General features: G+C 40.0%; 1 protein-coding gene across 1 annotated transcript in view; it reads right to left on the bottom strand.

Annotated features, from left to right (window-relative positions):
- Positions 1 to 15,879, bottom strand: part of IGF2BP3 (insulin like growth factor 2 mRNA binding protein 3) — an 87,874-nt gene that overhangs the window by 23,678 nt on the left and 48,317 nt on the right. The window contains exons 4-8 of the mRNA XM_031057621.1: positions 10,667 to 10,951; positions 8,371 to 8,505; positions 7,675 to 7,797; positions 5,146 to 5,281; positions 3,183 to 3,314 (exon numbers count right to left, since the gene is read on the bottom strand). Coding sequence (XP_030913481.1) covers positions 3,183 to 3,314; positions 5,146 to 5,281; positions 7,675 to 7,797; positions 8,371 to 8,505; positions 10,667 to 10,881 — 741 coding nt within the window. The 5' untranslated portion in view covers positions 10,882 to 10,951. The remainder of the gene's footprint in view (positions 1 to 3,182; positions 3,315 to 5,145; positions 5,282 to 7,674; positions 7,798 to 8,370; positions 8,506 to 10,666; positions 10,952 to 15,879) is intronic.

Below are 15,879 nucleotides of genomic sequence, written 5' to 3'. Positions count from 1 at the left end.
AGATCATTGTTTCAATAATTAAGATGACACTTCAGTTTCTTTGGGAACAAGTCCTACACAAGGTCACAGCCACACCTTGTCACTTGAAAGTAGTCCATATGAGCCATCAGCTCCATATGGAAACCCTGCTGCGAATGCCCAGACTCACCCACCTAATTCTTCTGACCCAAGGGAGAGCCCCAGGCAAGTCCATCCCCACAATGAGGTGAAGAAAAGGTCCATACAAAGATTTTACAACAAGAGCTTCAAACCCACCCTCAGACACAGCACAGGGGTGTCCCCAAGGCTCACTGTATGGCTTTAAGCATGGACTTCAGACGCTTGGATGCCAAGAGGCCCCTGTGATGCTGCAGCTGAAGCTGCTGGGGAGCACACCTTACAGGAGACAGGGAAGAGCCAGCCCCGTGCAGAAGGCAAAACTTGCACTGCACAAAAATAAGCAGGACAGCAGCAGGATACACTTCTTTGCACCCTGATGCCAGCAGTGTTTTCAGAAAGGATTTCCACTTGCCTGAAAGGGATATCCTCAATATCCACTAATCCCTGCTCCCAAGCATAAAAGGACATGCACTGAAAACACGGTAAAGGGACTTGGATTGTCCAAATGCTTTTGTCAAAATAAGGAACTTGGAAACAAATAGCTCATAGGTAAATGGACATAAAGTCCCCCTGGGAGCTCTTCAATAATTTTTCTTTTAAGACCTTGTTTCCCCAAAGCCTCTTTTAGATACACAGATTTTATTTTAGTTTTTAAATCCCTCATGAGTTCTCCTAGATCTCCCCCTATGGTTATCTTTAGCCTTTTGAATTGTATCAATATCTCCTTCAAAATATAGCCAGACTTTTTTTCTCTTTCTACTTGTGAATGCCTCAATAACCAATTTAATCAGTGTCTGAAAAACTGTTCTACTAGGGGAAAAAATTAAGAGGAGAGTAAAGCTCAAAAGTTACAGAAAATTAATTCATACACAAGCAAGACTTAAAAGTCTTCAAAATGGAAACTAATGCATCCATTAAAGGGATAGACTCATACTTTTTCTTGTTTTCTCTCCTCAGAGAGCAACAAGCACTCCAAGTAATTTGAGGGGCTGACTCACCTGAAGCCCACAGAGCCACCTGCTCTTTTCCAAATACCAACACATTTAAGTACAAACAGGTGAGATAATTCCCTTTGTTCATACATTTGCTTTAGAAGCCCTTAGTATTTGCCTCAGGAGCTGTATCAGTACCACCCCCAACCTCCACAAAATCTGAGTTCACCTCCCAGTCTGTGAGTTTATCCCTTCTCTCTGCATGTTAGCTTGTCACACATCTAGACTGCATGGAATGAGAGCCATTTCAGAGGAATGAGCACAAACAGAAGCAAGAGAGTTCAGACAGTGGTCTGAACTTCCAGCTGCACAGTTTCTACACAATGGCATTTGTTTCTTGATGCTTTTTTCCAGATGTTGCCGTTATCCTCTTTCCAGAAACTTGGATACTGCCAGAGATCTTAGCAGGCCAAAAAAGGTGCAGTTGGGGGGTAAAGGTGCACTAGCAACAGAGGGACAGACAGGAGTAACCACCAAATTCAGCACTGTTCAGGTGCATATTTAAAGAAAAAGGAGCCACAGCAGGGGGGGGGAAGTGGGAAAGAAATGAAAATAAACCAAGTGATGAACAAAACTGTGGGCTTACAATATGAATCTCAAGAATAGCAAAGTAGTCTGCAAATCTGGAGTAAAAAGACAGGAAAAGCCACACTTTTAATTACCAATATAGAAAGTTATATACTTTTAACAAACCACGTCTAGTATCTCTTAAGAAAAAAATTGATGCAATTCATTACCAGAGATGGCACTTTCTATAATACAGAGGCAGTAACCTGTGTTGTTTAGTTTAGTCTGCCAATCTAATTGAAGTGCAGAAGGACTGTGAGAGAGAGAATTTGTCATAAATGGAGGCTCTGCTATTGACAGTAAAATAACTGAGTATAAACACATTTCTATTGTAGCTTTCATTGAAGCACATTTTTCTGATAAAGCCACTATTATACTCAATATAGTTCATAATACATTCATAACACCAAAGTTGTTCATTCTTACAAACAATGCTACAAGAGAGGAATTTTTCCTGGTCCTTGTACTGACTCTCTCTTGGCTTCTTCCTCTGGGAAAAATATTTAGACCACAACTACCCTTTAGTACAACAGAGCTTGAGTTATTTGATGAAGTTTAGTGTGTTGTGCTGCATTTTCACTTTTCTAGTTCATGAAGAGTCTCAAGACTTAGCTCTCTAGATGTCACTGTTGGGCAAAGAAGGGGACCAAATCAAACACAGCAGAGTTTGTAAAGTTCTGCCATCTACTTCTTAAGAGACTTGTTAGAATTGTTTAGAAAATTCACCTTGCATTGAGTTGCTAACAACTACCAGCACAGAAACAGAAAAAAGATGAAAAACACCACCTCCTCCTTGTAATGAGGTTGCCTTTCCTTGAAAGCAAAACACCATCTCAGCTCCAGACAGACTCTGGAGGTTTCTGGTGCAACAAATCAACTTCTGCTCCACAGCAAAATTCCTCATTTATGTTTACCAATCAGCACAGAATTTGAGTAAGATTGTATTAAACTTTTTCAAATATTTTTTAGAGAGCAAAATGGCAAGTAAATCACAGCTTTCTGGAGATTGATCCATGCAATTTACATACTATATATTTAGCAGTATTACATTTCAACATGGCACTTATAAAACTGCTACATTCAAACAAACATTTTAGCTACACATAGATCCCAACTTCATGACAAGAGATAATTTCTTTTCCTTCCATACCACAAGGAATAAAATTGCAGACTAGCATTATTAATTGCCAATTCCAGCAATTTTGAAATGCTATTTTATGTGAGAGTTCTTTCTGCAATACTTCGAATTCTATATAAAATAAAATCTAACACTTTTCTAAGCAGCACTATTTTCCAGTTTCACTGAGCATTTCACTAGAAAAGCAACTAATGCCTGCTCCCAACTGCAGCCACATGAAATACTTTTCAGTGTGCAAGCAGGAAGACAGACAATATTTAGAAAAATGACAGAACAGAGCTAGCAAAACACCTTTCCAGATTTTCTGGGGAAAAAGGCAAAAAATGCAGCATTGCAGAGATTAGTATCACCATCAACTAACCATCCAAAATCAGAGCTTCCCTTACCCCAAAAGGTGGATATGAAGCAGCAGCAGCAGCAGAGGCAACACTCACTGCGGGAGGTGGTATTCCTGAAGAAGAAGGTGGGAACAGACCCAAGGCATTCAGATTTAATCCAGGAATTAAATGTGCTTGAAGCTGCAATGGCAGAAGAGTTAAGATTTAGAATCCTGGTTATTAACTTTAATAAAATCCTAGTGGGCATATGTTATTATCCTTTTGGGATGTTATTTAAAAAAAAGTCATTTCCATTACCCAAAGGACTCTCATTCAAACCTGTTTCCCAGACACATGTACAGACCAATAACATTAAAAACACATAGTAGGGAAGGCAGATGGGGATCACTTGCTACAACTTAGTCATCATAACACATTTCAAATTTTACAGCAAGTTGTTCAGATAATAGTACTATTTACTTTCAGAGTGAACAAATTTATCAGAAAAACAGTAGTTTTGTCCTTACACTAAAAAGACAGCCCTGTAGAAACAGAGAAAGATCGTGTACAAAGCCCTGCTTTTCTTACACTGGGGGAACATACATGTGACATTATCACCCCATCCTCCCTCCCCTGCAAAAGATGAAGTGAGATACCTCCAGCAATTGCTGGGAAAGGATCAACTATAAAGTTGCAAGTCCCTTGCTTGACCACACCTGAGAAAAGTGACATTATCACATGGTAGGAGGCATTTGTTGTCTGATACAAAACTTGTCAGCACCCCTTTCCCTTTTCCAGATTATTACTCAAAAATATGAATATGCTTTAGAAATATTTCAACTAGAGAGACAGATGCTATCTCAGGCCATTAAGATAAGTCAATCACCAGACACCAAAAAACCTCAAAACTTCACCACCTCAGAAACTACCTGAATAATCACTAAAACTAAATTCAAAATCTATACTGTAACAGAGGTAGTTTTTTGACTTTCCATACCTTTGTCAAATAGCAATACAGTCTCTAACTCACCCCATGTTCCTGCTTGTTATATGAAACAAAAGTGCGCCGCTATTGAATACTTTGTTCCTCATGAGTACCTCATGTATTGCAATTTGCTTTGTGTGGGGGTGGCAGGGGGGAAAATGGGGAGAATATTCACTTGGTAGGACAAGCATGAATAACAGATATTTCTAGAAAGTCAGGACTACTGTAAACTGAAAAAACATTTCCATTCCAACTCTAGACCATAAGATTTTGATACACATGCACATACAATGCTTTTCTTAACTATCAAAAATCTCAATCATTTCTCAATATGCATTAGTAATACTTTGGCAAACTAATGAGGTATGTTGTTTTCATTATATGATCACCAATCATCTGCAAATTGCTAAATGCCTTTATCATCTATATCAAGAAAAAAGCCTTAATAAGACCTTCTTAAATGAAATAATTAAAAACAGCAGAGATCTTTCTTCCACACATTATTATGCTATTTATGTGATGAGACTGAATCACTACTTTAAAAAACATGCAAGCCAGAGCACATAAGCCACAACAGCACAAACACACCCTGCTTCAGGTTCCTGCAACAAGAAAAAAGTTAAATGCTTATTCATTTCCTCAATCTAAATAAAGTTCTCAGTTCCCCCACTCAAAAATAAACCAGAAAAAGCTTCCATTAAAATAGCACACATAAATAAATAAATAACAAAAATACTTGCCCACACTCCCACAAATAAATGAGGCAACAGAGAGGCTGCAACAAAATATTCTGATGTGATATTAGGAAAAAAAAATCATCATGAGAGCAGTGAGACAGGGCACAGGCTGCCCAGAGACACTATGGGTTTTCTATCCATGGAAATGTTAAGGAGGACTCAAGTCCCTACACAACTTGGTTTAAATTTGAAGTGTGGCCTACATTAAGCAAACCCACTGCTGGGCCAGGCAACCTCCAGGGGTCCCTCACACCCCAAATCCTTCTGTGGTTTCAGTCCCAGAAAGAGCCCACACCCTAAGGAAACTCACATTCATAGCAGCAATATCATTTTCATAGGACTCCCTGATTTTCTTCATGATTTCTTCCTCAGCCTTGGCACAAGTTTCAATACTGCCTTTAACTGTAATGGTCCTTTCCGGATTATAGAGTGTCAAGTCCTGCAATCTGCAATGACACAGAAGCACAGTTAATTAGCAGACAAAGAAATAATCCAGATTTATCATTTGAGTGTGACAACATCCAAGCATGTCGAGCTTGCCCTCCAAAGACTGTAGTATCAATTCACAACAGGGCTTAAACACAGTCCTCAGATAATCTGGTGAAACTCTTTCCTCATGGGAAACCCAACAAAACCCTCACAGCAAGGTTTGGCAGGGGTGGCTGGGATGTACTTGGGTGCTGCACAAAACAGAGCCAGCACACTGTGCATGGGCACACTGCAGGGCAGTGCAGCCATGTCCCACCCCATGCCAGCACTACCAGCTGGGACAGGGCTTCACACACTCGTTTTAGACACCCCAGAAACACACCATAAAATCATTCTTTCCTTGAGAACAGCAGTGTATTCCTTAAGGAGCCTGGAGAAAAGCCCAGCGTCAGTAAAACAGCAGGAGAGCCTCCAAACTCTCAAAGTGGGGAAAAGAAAAGCTGTGTGCAAGTCAGCATTTGCTGCTCAGCACTAGTAACTCCTCAGGGAAAATGAAAGGGTGACAGCATTAAACCAGCGCTCTATTTGGCAACAAATGCAAACCTACTGTGGTAACATGGATTAAACACACTGAGAAGCCATGGCATAGCCACGTACTGAGAAAAGGTAAAGGGGTGCAGACAAGGTGCAGAGCAGGAGGCAGGAGTGAGGAAGCCCAGGGCAGGAAGGAGAGAGGAAGCAGCACACGAGGCCTTGCCTTCCTGCACAGCAGCAGCACCTGCACAGCTCAGCCAAGCAGTGGCAGACACAGAACACATCCACTCAGCAGTCCTTGACTCTCCAGTGCATGAGCACTGAAGTACTGCCTCAGGAAGGAAAGTCTTGGGAAACATCCCAGAGAAGAGAGGAAACGCTTTCCCAAACCAGCTGCCTTACTTTGAATTTATGGACAAGCTTACCAAAACGCCTGAATGAAGAGATCCTGAGAAAGACTAATTAGAAATAACAAAATCAATGGCCATATATGCTCTCATTTTCGTATTGATTACACCAGATGACTTCAGGGGATTATTTTAGGCATAGCATGGCAAATATAATCTTGAGGCCAAGATTTTAATGCAAAGAGGCCTTTAACTCACTAAATTAAAAACTACTCCGTAGCTATTTGCAGACAATGTGTTGTTTGTGTCATCATCAATAAAGACAAGTGGATTTCATGGAATGAAGACTGTTTTTTCATGTATTCTGTACACATTTTATCTCCTTTTAGCATTAATAGTCTGTGTACTGTTTGCAGACAAAATATTTATGCGAGCACTTTCAAGAGAGCATGCTGGCCTTATAAAATCTATTCTTGAAGCATACTTATTTGGTGCTTTTTCTCTACTTGTTTATTTTCCTCAGACTAATTCCATAAACACTCACACACCTTTAAGGAAAGCCTCAGGTGCTTTCATCCAAATTTGGTTTCCACTTTTTGAAGAGCCACATTTACTCACAGCTTCCTTGTCCTCATTTATTTCCTGCACTACTTTTTTTGTCTCCTGCATGTATTCACACCTCTTCATACATCTTCATGTGTCTTCCAAACATTTTCCCTTTCCTACAGCCTGTAAGCCTAATTCTCACCCTTCCTGGCTAAAGCCAAATCCAGGATGCCTTCAAATGCTTGGAAGTTCATGCCAGAGCATTCATTATTCAGAACAGGAGGTTCTCTGAAGATATTACTCCAGGGTAAAACTACTATTGACTGCCAAGCTTCTACAGAGATGTTAATCTAATCAGTGATTTACAGATTTCCAGTAAAGGTGCAAACTCCTGTTTAATCTCAGCTAAATTTGAACAGATCTCAGATACCCTCACAAACTCAGACCAAAAAGCTATTACTTTGCAGCAGACTAGCCAATGTATTGTAATTTGGCTGTTAGTGGTCAAGGGGGACAGAACTGCTACTAAAGATACCCTTTTCAGTATTCATTTACTCTATATCTTTCCTTCTAGTCCAAAAAATTAATATATACTGGAAACTAAAACATCACTAATTTCACTCATTTTCACACATAGCTCAGAACTGATCCGGACTTATAGTTTCAAACACTCATCATTACATATGGTATAATACGTTAAAAACAACTGACACTTAAAATACAGTCCAACACAGGCTCCACATAGCCTATGTTATTTTTAGGCTTGCTCTTGACTGAGTTTACAATGAAGACTCAGTGTTTACATAAAATTTAACTGAGCTTAAGTAATAGTTTAATCCATATGATGGAAAGGCCTCTGAAGGGCTGTTATCTCAGCCTTCAGCACACAGAATATTTTTCTAAGAACTCTGTACCTGAACATCCCACAGCAGCACTGCTGCCATTTGACATGTCACCAAAAGATTAGGCCACCAAAAACTTACGGTGATATTGTGATTTTAGTATCTGTGTCCTGCTCAATTTTCTTCAGGTTTCTTCCTTCTTTGCCAATAAGTCGGCCAACAAAGTTGTTGTGTGCCAGTATCTTCAAGGGAATTTCTTCTGTACTGTAATGGAAGTTATATCTAGTGAGACTTTTGGAGACCAAAGTACAAGCTTTTATGCATGTTATGGATTAATTTAATTTTCATAGAAATATCCACAACTCCCATTCACATGTTTTCACTGGGTGCAGAGTAAGTCCAGGTGCAATGGGCTTTTCAGCAATATCACCTATAGCTTAATTGCAATTGCAGTGTGCCTTCAACTAAATAAAGCTCAGACTGAAGTAACCAGAGCTCTTGGGAGGAAAGAAATAGATCTTAAAGCTTTTAGTGAGGGCTCACAACTTGTTATGCCTGCTCAGACTAAAAGCTGTCAGTTGCTCAAGAAAGTTCCATATTTGCTCCAGCTCACCTCAAAATCACAGCCAGACAACAACTGAAATCACAAAAGCATGCTGGGGCTAATTAAGCAAGTACACTGTCCTGAAAGGTGAAATATGTCAGTACCTTTACCTACTTAGATACGGATAACAGCAAATATTCACTTGGTAACAGCTTTAAAGACTATGTCTTTAAATGGAGCTAGGGAGAATTCAAAACTTTTAATGCTTCCACGATGAAATGCTTTTTACTCACAATTTAGTATCTTGAGCTTCCTTTTGCATGATCTCCATAATAATTTTACAAGCTGTTGAGCAGCCTTCAGGAGTTGAGTGGATGGTAATTGGTTTCTCAGCAGCACCTGCATTCTCTTTACGATGAATATCAATTCTTGAAAGAAAGAAAAACACTACCTGTAACCACATACTCTATGGTAAGCCTTATGTATTTCCAACTGTTGTAAAACTAATTTATTTTGAGCTAACAGTGACTATATATTAGTAGTTTAATTTTGAAAAGCTTACAACTACTTAAGCATTTCCTAAATACAAATTTGTGTGTTATGAAGAGCCTCTCCTATCCTGATTTTACCAGCTAAAACCCCACCTTTGTGGACACTGGGATCTCCTGTTCTTGGTAAACTCCCATTGAGATGTTCAGGGGAGTTGATAGACAATGTGGTAAACCCCTGAAGACAACATCTCATCAAGCTTTCCAGTGCCCACCGGTCTGCTTAGAGTGACTGTGCCGCTGCAGGACAGTCAGGCTGTGTCCCATCTTATTTTAAATACCTCAGCAGCAGAATTTCCCAGCACTACTCTGCTAGCAAGTAGCATGGTAGTACTTTGCATCCATCCACAAGAGTAGTTTCTTATACTTTTCCAGCCTGATTTTGTCCTGATATTACCTTTACTCTACCCTCTACCACCCTAAAACTACTAGCCTTGTTCTACAGCAGGTTTATGTAGCTCTAAGAATTTAACAAAAATTAGTTATGACCTGCATAAAGACAATGCCTGGGATATCACTTTTCCCTGCCAATAACTGCAGCTCACATATTCTTTCCACCTCTGCTTTTTGGTTTTGCCCCTCTTCCACATGTAACAGCTGTTTTCTAACTGAAACAACCATGCTGCTTTTCAAGAAGCCCCTTTATTTTTGCAATTCTTTCAAGTGTTGAAAACTCATTTTGTTTCACAATGCAGCATTTTCCAAGAAACCCATCTTGGCAATCCTTGATGGAAATGAAAGTAGACGAAATTTCCTTTTTTTAATCCCCAAACCAGTGAAAACATCATTCTCAAAGTCACGTATCTGTAAAGTTAGCAACCTGCAATTATTTCTGCTCTACCCACCCTTCTTCTAGACATAAAACTTTCCTTATGCCAATCTTCCAGGATTTTTATAGTCCAAGAATTAGATGTTCTATATATCACCTGAAAAATTGGTTACCCATAGAAAAATTACAACCAAGTCTTGTCAGGACACCACAAATCTCTTAAACCTGTGTTGTTAAACACACTAAATAGTCTCCTGGGCTACGTTGTGCTAATGAGAGTTTGGAGTGAGCATCACGATAATCCTGGGTTTGGGGAAAGGGTTAAGCCTGTTTGTAGGGGGTTGGGTGTAACTAAAGAGGAGTCCCTTATCCTCATTAACTACTCTCAAAACTGAGGCTCCTGCCCACCCTCATTCCCCTCACACACAGCTCATTCCCAGGTCCTGCCTGCTGCAACTACAGAACTAGGGGCTCCTACAGTGGGCTGCTGAAATCAGCATTTTAATTCTCTGATTTCAGGGGTATCCTGGAAAAATTCTTGGAATAAGAACTCCACCTCCCCTCTGCATCTGTGCTGAGCTCTTCCTTGTGGGTAGGATTTAGCACACACTGGAAACAATCTCTTCTTCCAGTGTCTCTAGACCCCAGTGCTCTAAGCTTCTTAGGTCACTTAGCAGCTTGCTTTTTGCCTCCCGTGCATTTCCTTAATCTGTGTTTTGGTGTGGTCTGCAACTTGATAGCAACAAATGTATTTTCCAGAAACAGAGGGGGAAGAAGTGAAGGGAGATAAAAAAGTTCTTTGTTTAGGGCTTTTCCCCCCACATCTTGAATGGGTAACATTTACAAATCCTAAAAATGCCCTAACTTAACTAAAACTAGAATAAGCATTTGACACTTGGGTACATCACCACACTGATCACATGTCCCCAGAACAACATATTACAGCTCTTTCAGTTTCACTTTTTGTGCCAGAACTATATTAGTACATCTGTAAGCAAAACTCTCCAACAGAGTACCATCCTGCTAGCACTTCTCTTTTAAAGAGGGATAAAAAAGTCAGATAACATCTGAACATTTATCAAGGACAGAATCCACTCCTTAAATAAATGTTGCAAAATATTTCCTGTTCTCTAGTATCTTCATTTGCTCTCTGACCATGCAGGTTAGTAATGAAGTTTTACAGGTTAGTAACGAAGTTTTACAAACTCCTCTTTACACAAGCAATGATGACTCAACATTAAAGCTATAAATCAGTTTTGTAAAATAACTTACTTGGACTGTGTTTGCTTGGTAATGTTTCTGATTGTTGCTCCTTCTTTCCCAATAATGGCTCCTACAAACTGTGTGGGAACCAGCATCCGTAGCGGAACGTCCGACTGCGGTTTCTGCCGAGTGGTTGCGCCAGGTGACCCTTGCCTGGGAGGACCCCTCTGGCCAAATCCACGTCTTCCCTGGGGATGTTGTTGTGGAGGTTGCTGGGCTGCCATCTCATCAGGGATGTATGCAACTTTCAAGGAATAGTTTTCAAGCTGAAACCCGTTCAGTTTTTCTATTGCTCTGTTGATTTGGAAAGGGGAGGAGAGAGGAGATTAAAAAAAGCCCCACGAGCACACGCAGGGCCTTATGAAATGACAAGTTATTCAGATGTAGACTTCTGTTCTCTCTAACTTGTGTGGTGAAACGAAAAATACATTCCAAGATGAAAAGTTACATTTGAAACACTTCAGCCAAGATTTTGATTACACAAAGCCACCGTATTAAGAACTACAAGTTAGCTCTTGCTTGTCCTGGGCTTCTATGCACTTTAAAGGTTTTGCTGGTCCAACCCTATCAGCAAAACCTCACAGGAGACAGAGCTTATACACTCAAAAGCATTCTTTTGCCTGATTTAATTTAAATCAATTTCCCAAATAGAATTAAAGCTGCACCAGAGGGAAAACTTTTTAGCTGCTATCACAGCACCTTCATTAGGGTTTTTGCCAGCACAGCTATTTGGCTGGAGCTTTTGCAATAACTGATATAGCTGTGACAGGAATTAAAAAACACATTTTTATGAAAGAAGAGAGCACCTTCACCTCAGCAGGAAAGGAAGCACTCGAAGTCAGTCAATGGCATCTGAAGTGCCCCTTAGACTGCTACAGCACCTTGCAACTTATTAATTAGTCACGTTGTAGGTAAGTTTAAAAGTTAACAAGGAAATTAAAGCCCCATGTCTATGTTAAACTGTCCATAAAAGCCAAGTTGCTAGAAATAATTTAAAATGCTGTTTCAGTTTCTCTTGTTCTTATAGTAAAGCATCGCAGAGGGATGCTGCCCAAATGTACACAACCCTCTCTTGCTGGGGTCCATCATGCTGAAAACCTCCTGGTCACTCAGCATTCCCTCTGCTCAGTCCCTCTTCCTAACCAAGGACAAGTCTGCAGGTGCTCTTGGGTCTCCTCTCCACAGGAGGAAAACAACTCAACTCAAAAATGACAGATTTCCAGAAAGTAGAACACCTTCCACTCACAAACAAAGTAGAGTCAATAAGACTAAATATCTAGCAAACAGGAGGAATAACTAAGCTACATGCAACACGTTGGTAAACCAGTGGAATAAAATAAACAAATGCCCAAAAAGGCATTTCAAGTTTTGCTGCAATAAGCATTACTATTCAGATTATCAGTAATACACTGATCACTGAAACATGCACTGATATGGGGTATTTTATAAATGCCAGACTTAATATTGGACCAAAGATTACTGACAGATTTTCTTTAAAACCAAAATTTAAATTAAAGGCCATAGTGGGAGGGAGAGAGTCTCCATCTTTTATTAAAGAACTCAACAATATTTTCATTATAAAGCTCCAACAACTGTATGCTCTGGAGGAAGGCCTCTGAATTCAGAGACTTAACCCAGCCCCTCCATTCATGCACATTTGCAGGACACTACTGCTAGTTTACCACACGTTAGCCTCAGCAACACTTTTATGCCTGCCTCTACTACAGAGATAAAAGATGATGATAGCCAATTGCCTACATTTTCACGGCCAGCAAGTGAAAAATACTATTTGCCTCCTGGGTGTCCCATTTCACAGTCTGGGTCACAAGCAGCTCTTGAAGCCCAGTTAAGAAATGGTATTTGGATACCAAGGATAACAGGTCCCTCGTCTCCCAGGGGTTGAGCCAGCATCCTCAAAATACTCCAGTCTGACAGTAAAGAGCTTATGAGAAAACAAGTAATTTGTGTCTTTGGGACAATGTTTAATAAGGGCTGATAATAAATAAGGCCCAAGGCAATGCCAATGAACAAAGAAAGCAAAATATTGAATAACTGATCACTGTTCATTAAATACTTCCGTTAACCAAATGAGACACAGGTCCTTTGGGAATTGCCAGGAGTGTAATTACTCCCATAATAGAGGAATCCTTTAGAGCAAGTGGCAAACGAGCTGGATTAAAATTTGGTGAGGTTATTTCAGAGCTGACATTTTTAATCTTTTACTCCATGGACTTTGAAGAGCATTTTATTACACAATAAAACATGTTTACAAAACAGGAAGAGGAGTGAGCAGACTAGTGAGACTTGTGTTTCTATGGATTTGTTTCAATTTTTAATTTCTGCATAGATTTCCAATGTCTGAAAGGTATTTCACTGAAGTCTCTCTCTCTTTCTGGACATCCTACTTGGAAAAGGGGTCTGAGAGCTTTCCTTTCCATACACCCTGAACACACTAATTTCTTATTGGTTGCATGACCTCTGTTTCTAGATCGAGTTTCACTGAAATCAACCAGAAACCTGAATTTCTACCAGGATGGGAAACAGCACTGCCAGACTATCCAGTTGCACAAGGCCTGTTTCTTTTGGAATCAAGCATCAAGATGTTGGAGAGATGAACACCAACAATTTTGCAAATGTGCTGATAGGCTCCAGATTAACGTCCATCCCAGCTCATTTCCCTCCACACATTTATTTGACAAGTTCAGGCATTGTTTCTTTCCCAAAATGTGTCAGCCTCCTCTGGCTTTAAAACATCTTTGACCAGAATCCCAGCATTAACACAAAACCTGACAGTAAATCAGTGCAACAGACTTTTCACTCTTCTTTAGAAGTGGTTGGGAAAGGAAAGCCTAGGCTTATTGTTTGCGACCAGGCTTCATACCTATCATGCTTTCACAAAAAACACTTTACAGCAACAAGTATATATATATATATATACACACACATACATATATGTGCACCATACTTTTCCTAGAAAGAAGGTTGGAATTTTTCTTCTTAATAACAATTTATAAATTGCTAAATGGTTCTATATGTCTATAAGTACCTTAAATTCAAAGCAAACTGAGAAAAGTTCATTTGCCATTGTGGAAAATTAATTATGTCAGCAGTGAACAATCTCTGGCCACCAAAGCCATATGATGACATGGAAAAACAACACACTAATTCACCCTGTGAGTCACTGAGTTCTCCATATTTTACAGCCTGACTTGTTTTATAATTTGACTTGCTCCAATGGTGGGAAATCAGAAGAAGGATCAGTAATTAAATACTGATCTCTCAAGCCTTTTGTGGAACTGATATTTCCTGGGTACGTGGTTCCATATTCTACACTGATTTGGGTACACACAGTGGAATGCCAAGATAACTGATTTGCAGTGGATGTCGCACATACACTGTTCTAGTGCATTTCTTACAGAGAAAAAACCCAGCTTTTGAAAGGTCCCTTTGGCTGTTGATTCTGGCCTTCACATTCCAATATTTGACAATTTTCACTAGGCATTTAAAGTACTGTCATACACTTTTCTTCAGCTGTTCTGGACTAATTTTTATCAATTCTGTGGCACTAAACATAGGGTTAGAATTAGGCAATGTGATGATTCAGTAGCCCTTCAGCACCATAACCTGAGTTTTAGAGGCATTTAGGCACTGCTTTGGGGGCTGGAGAGACAGATACAGAAGAAAATCCAGGAAGAGACAAGTGGTTAAGAACTGTCTTCTAGATGGATGAAAAATTGCTGTAGAACAGCATCTAGGACAGCACTTGCTATCAGGAGAGCCAGCCTTGCACTCAAGGGAAGTCTCAGCTAAAAGCAAGTGACCAGCTCTTCACAGCACTAGGGGTGTCTGTTCCAGGCAAAGCTATTATCACTGCTGTGCTCCACCAAACATAGGTTACATCAAGCTCCTTCTGTAAAGCACATGCTCCTCTCACTGACTGACCACCTGGAGAGCTCCACAACACAGCAACACCACCTCTGTCCTCCCACAAAGACCTCTGCCTTCCCAAGTGCTGGGGGCTCTCCTTCCACAAGCACAAGTTAATAAAGGCCATGCAGGCTACCCCTCTCAGGGAGCACTGCTGAAACAACCCACAAAACAGCTTTTACACAGAGGCTGAAAGCCTAAAGAGTCACCCAATGAGGACAAAGATGGAGAAAAAATCAGCTACCTGCCCCATTAAGGGTGCCCTCCTCCCTGAAGCCATCGTTTAAAATTTATATTTAGTAGAAACAGAAAATATTTCCATTTCGCATACCAGCGAGAGCTGGTGCACAGAAATCTCTTAGCATAGCTCTGAATTTTTTAATAAAATGAATTCATTAAGAGACTGCAGCAACTACTGTCTATGCACTGATAAGATGGATATTAGCCTGGCTCATGTTCATGTGACACCTGCCCAGAACCAAGAGTTCCTACACGAAAATGAAACCTTTAAACAAGTATTCTGTAAATTAGTCACCCGAGTTTTTCCCATCAAAATGACATCTCACCACAGTCCTCTCATGAGCTCCCTACAAGAGGATGCTTGCCCAGCCTTCTCCCTTTTGATGCTAGTGGAAGTTAAACACCTTAGATAAATTATTACAGTAAAAGCATCAAGTCTTGTGCTGGAAATCATTCTTCCACTGATAGCACAATGACACTAAGCAATAGAAGAACATAATATTTCACTCCCACATGAGAGTTTTACATACACCATTTTTCTTTTTTCATTCCTGAACAGATACAATTGCATATGAGAAGACATATAGGATAAATTTTCTTTAGCATAATTTTTTTTACATTAAATAAAAATATATGTCTCACCAGTACTTCTGAAAACAAAGCCAAAATGAAACCTAAGCTTATAATACACCACTGAATTTTCAGTATTATCATTCCTATGGCAACATTAGCCCTGACCCACAATGGCATGTAAAAGTATTAGTTATGTGAACCCTCATTTATTCAAGGATACATGTTGTGCATACACACACAGATGTGTGCTTCATTGAAAGGGTAATAAATTTTTTTTTGCAATTATTCTGATTAAGAGGTGATCACAAGTGGACTTTGAAAATCTGGGTAGAGCTAAATCCTGTAGTATGTACTAGACCCCTACACACTGGAATCTTTGGGGGAGGGAAAGGGAAGGTGGTATAACTTTTGAAGACAGCAGCCATAATTTAGGTGGCAGCATGTCATAAGGACACAGCCAGCATGTCCTGCTGGTTGCAATC

This window comes from Geospiza fortis, unplaced genomic scaffold (assembly GCF_000277835.1).
Source record: "Geospiza fortis unplaced genomic scaffold, GeoFor_1.0 scaffold95, whole genome shotgun sequence".
Classification (NCBI taxonomy): Eukaryota; Metazoa; Chordata; class Aves; order Passeriformes; family Thraupidae; genus Geospiza; species Geospiza fortis.
Note: the sequence above shows the minus strand (reverse complement) of the source record. Positions and strands in the feature narration are given on the sequence as shown.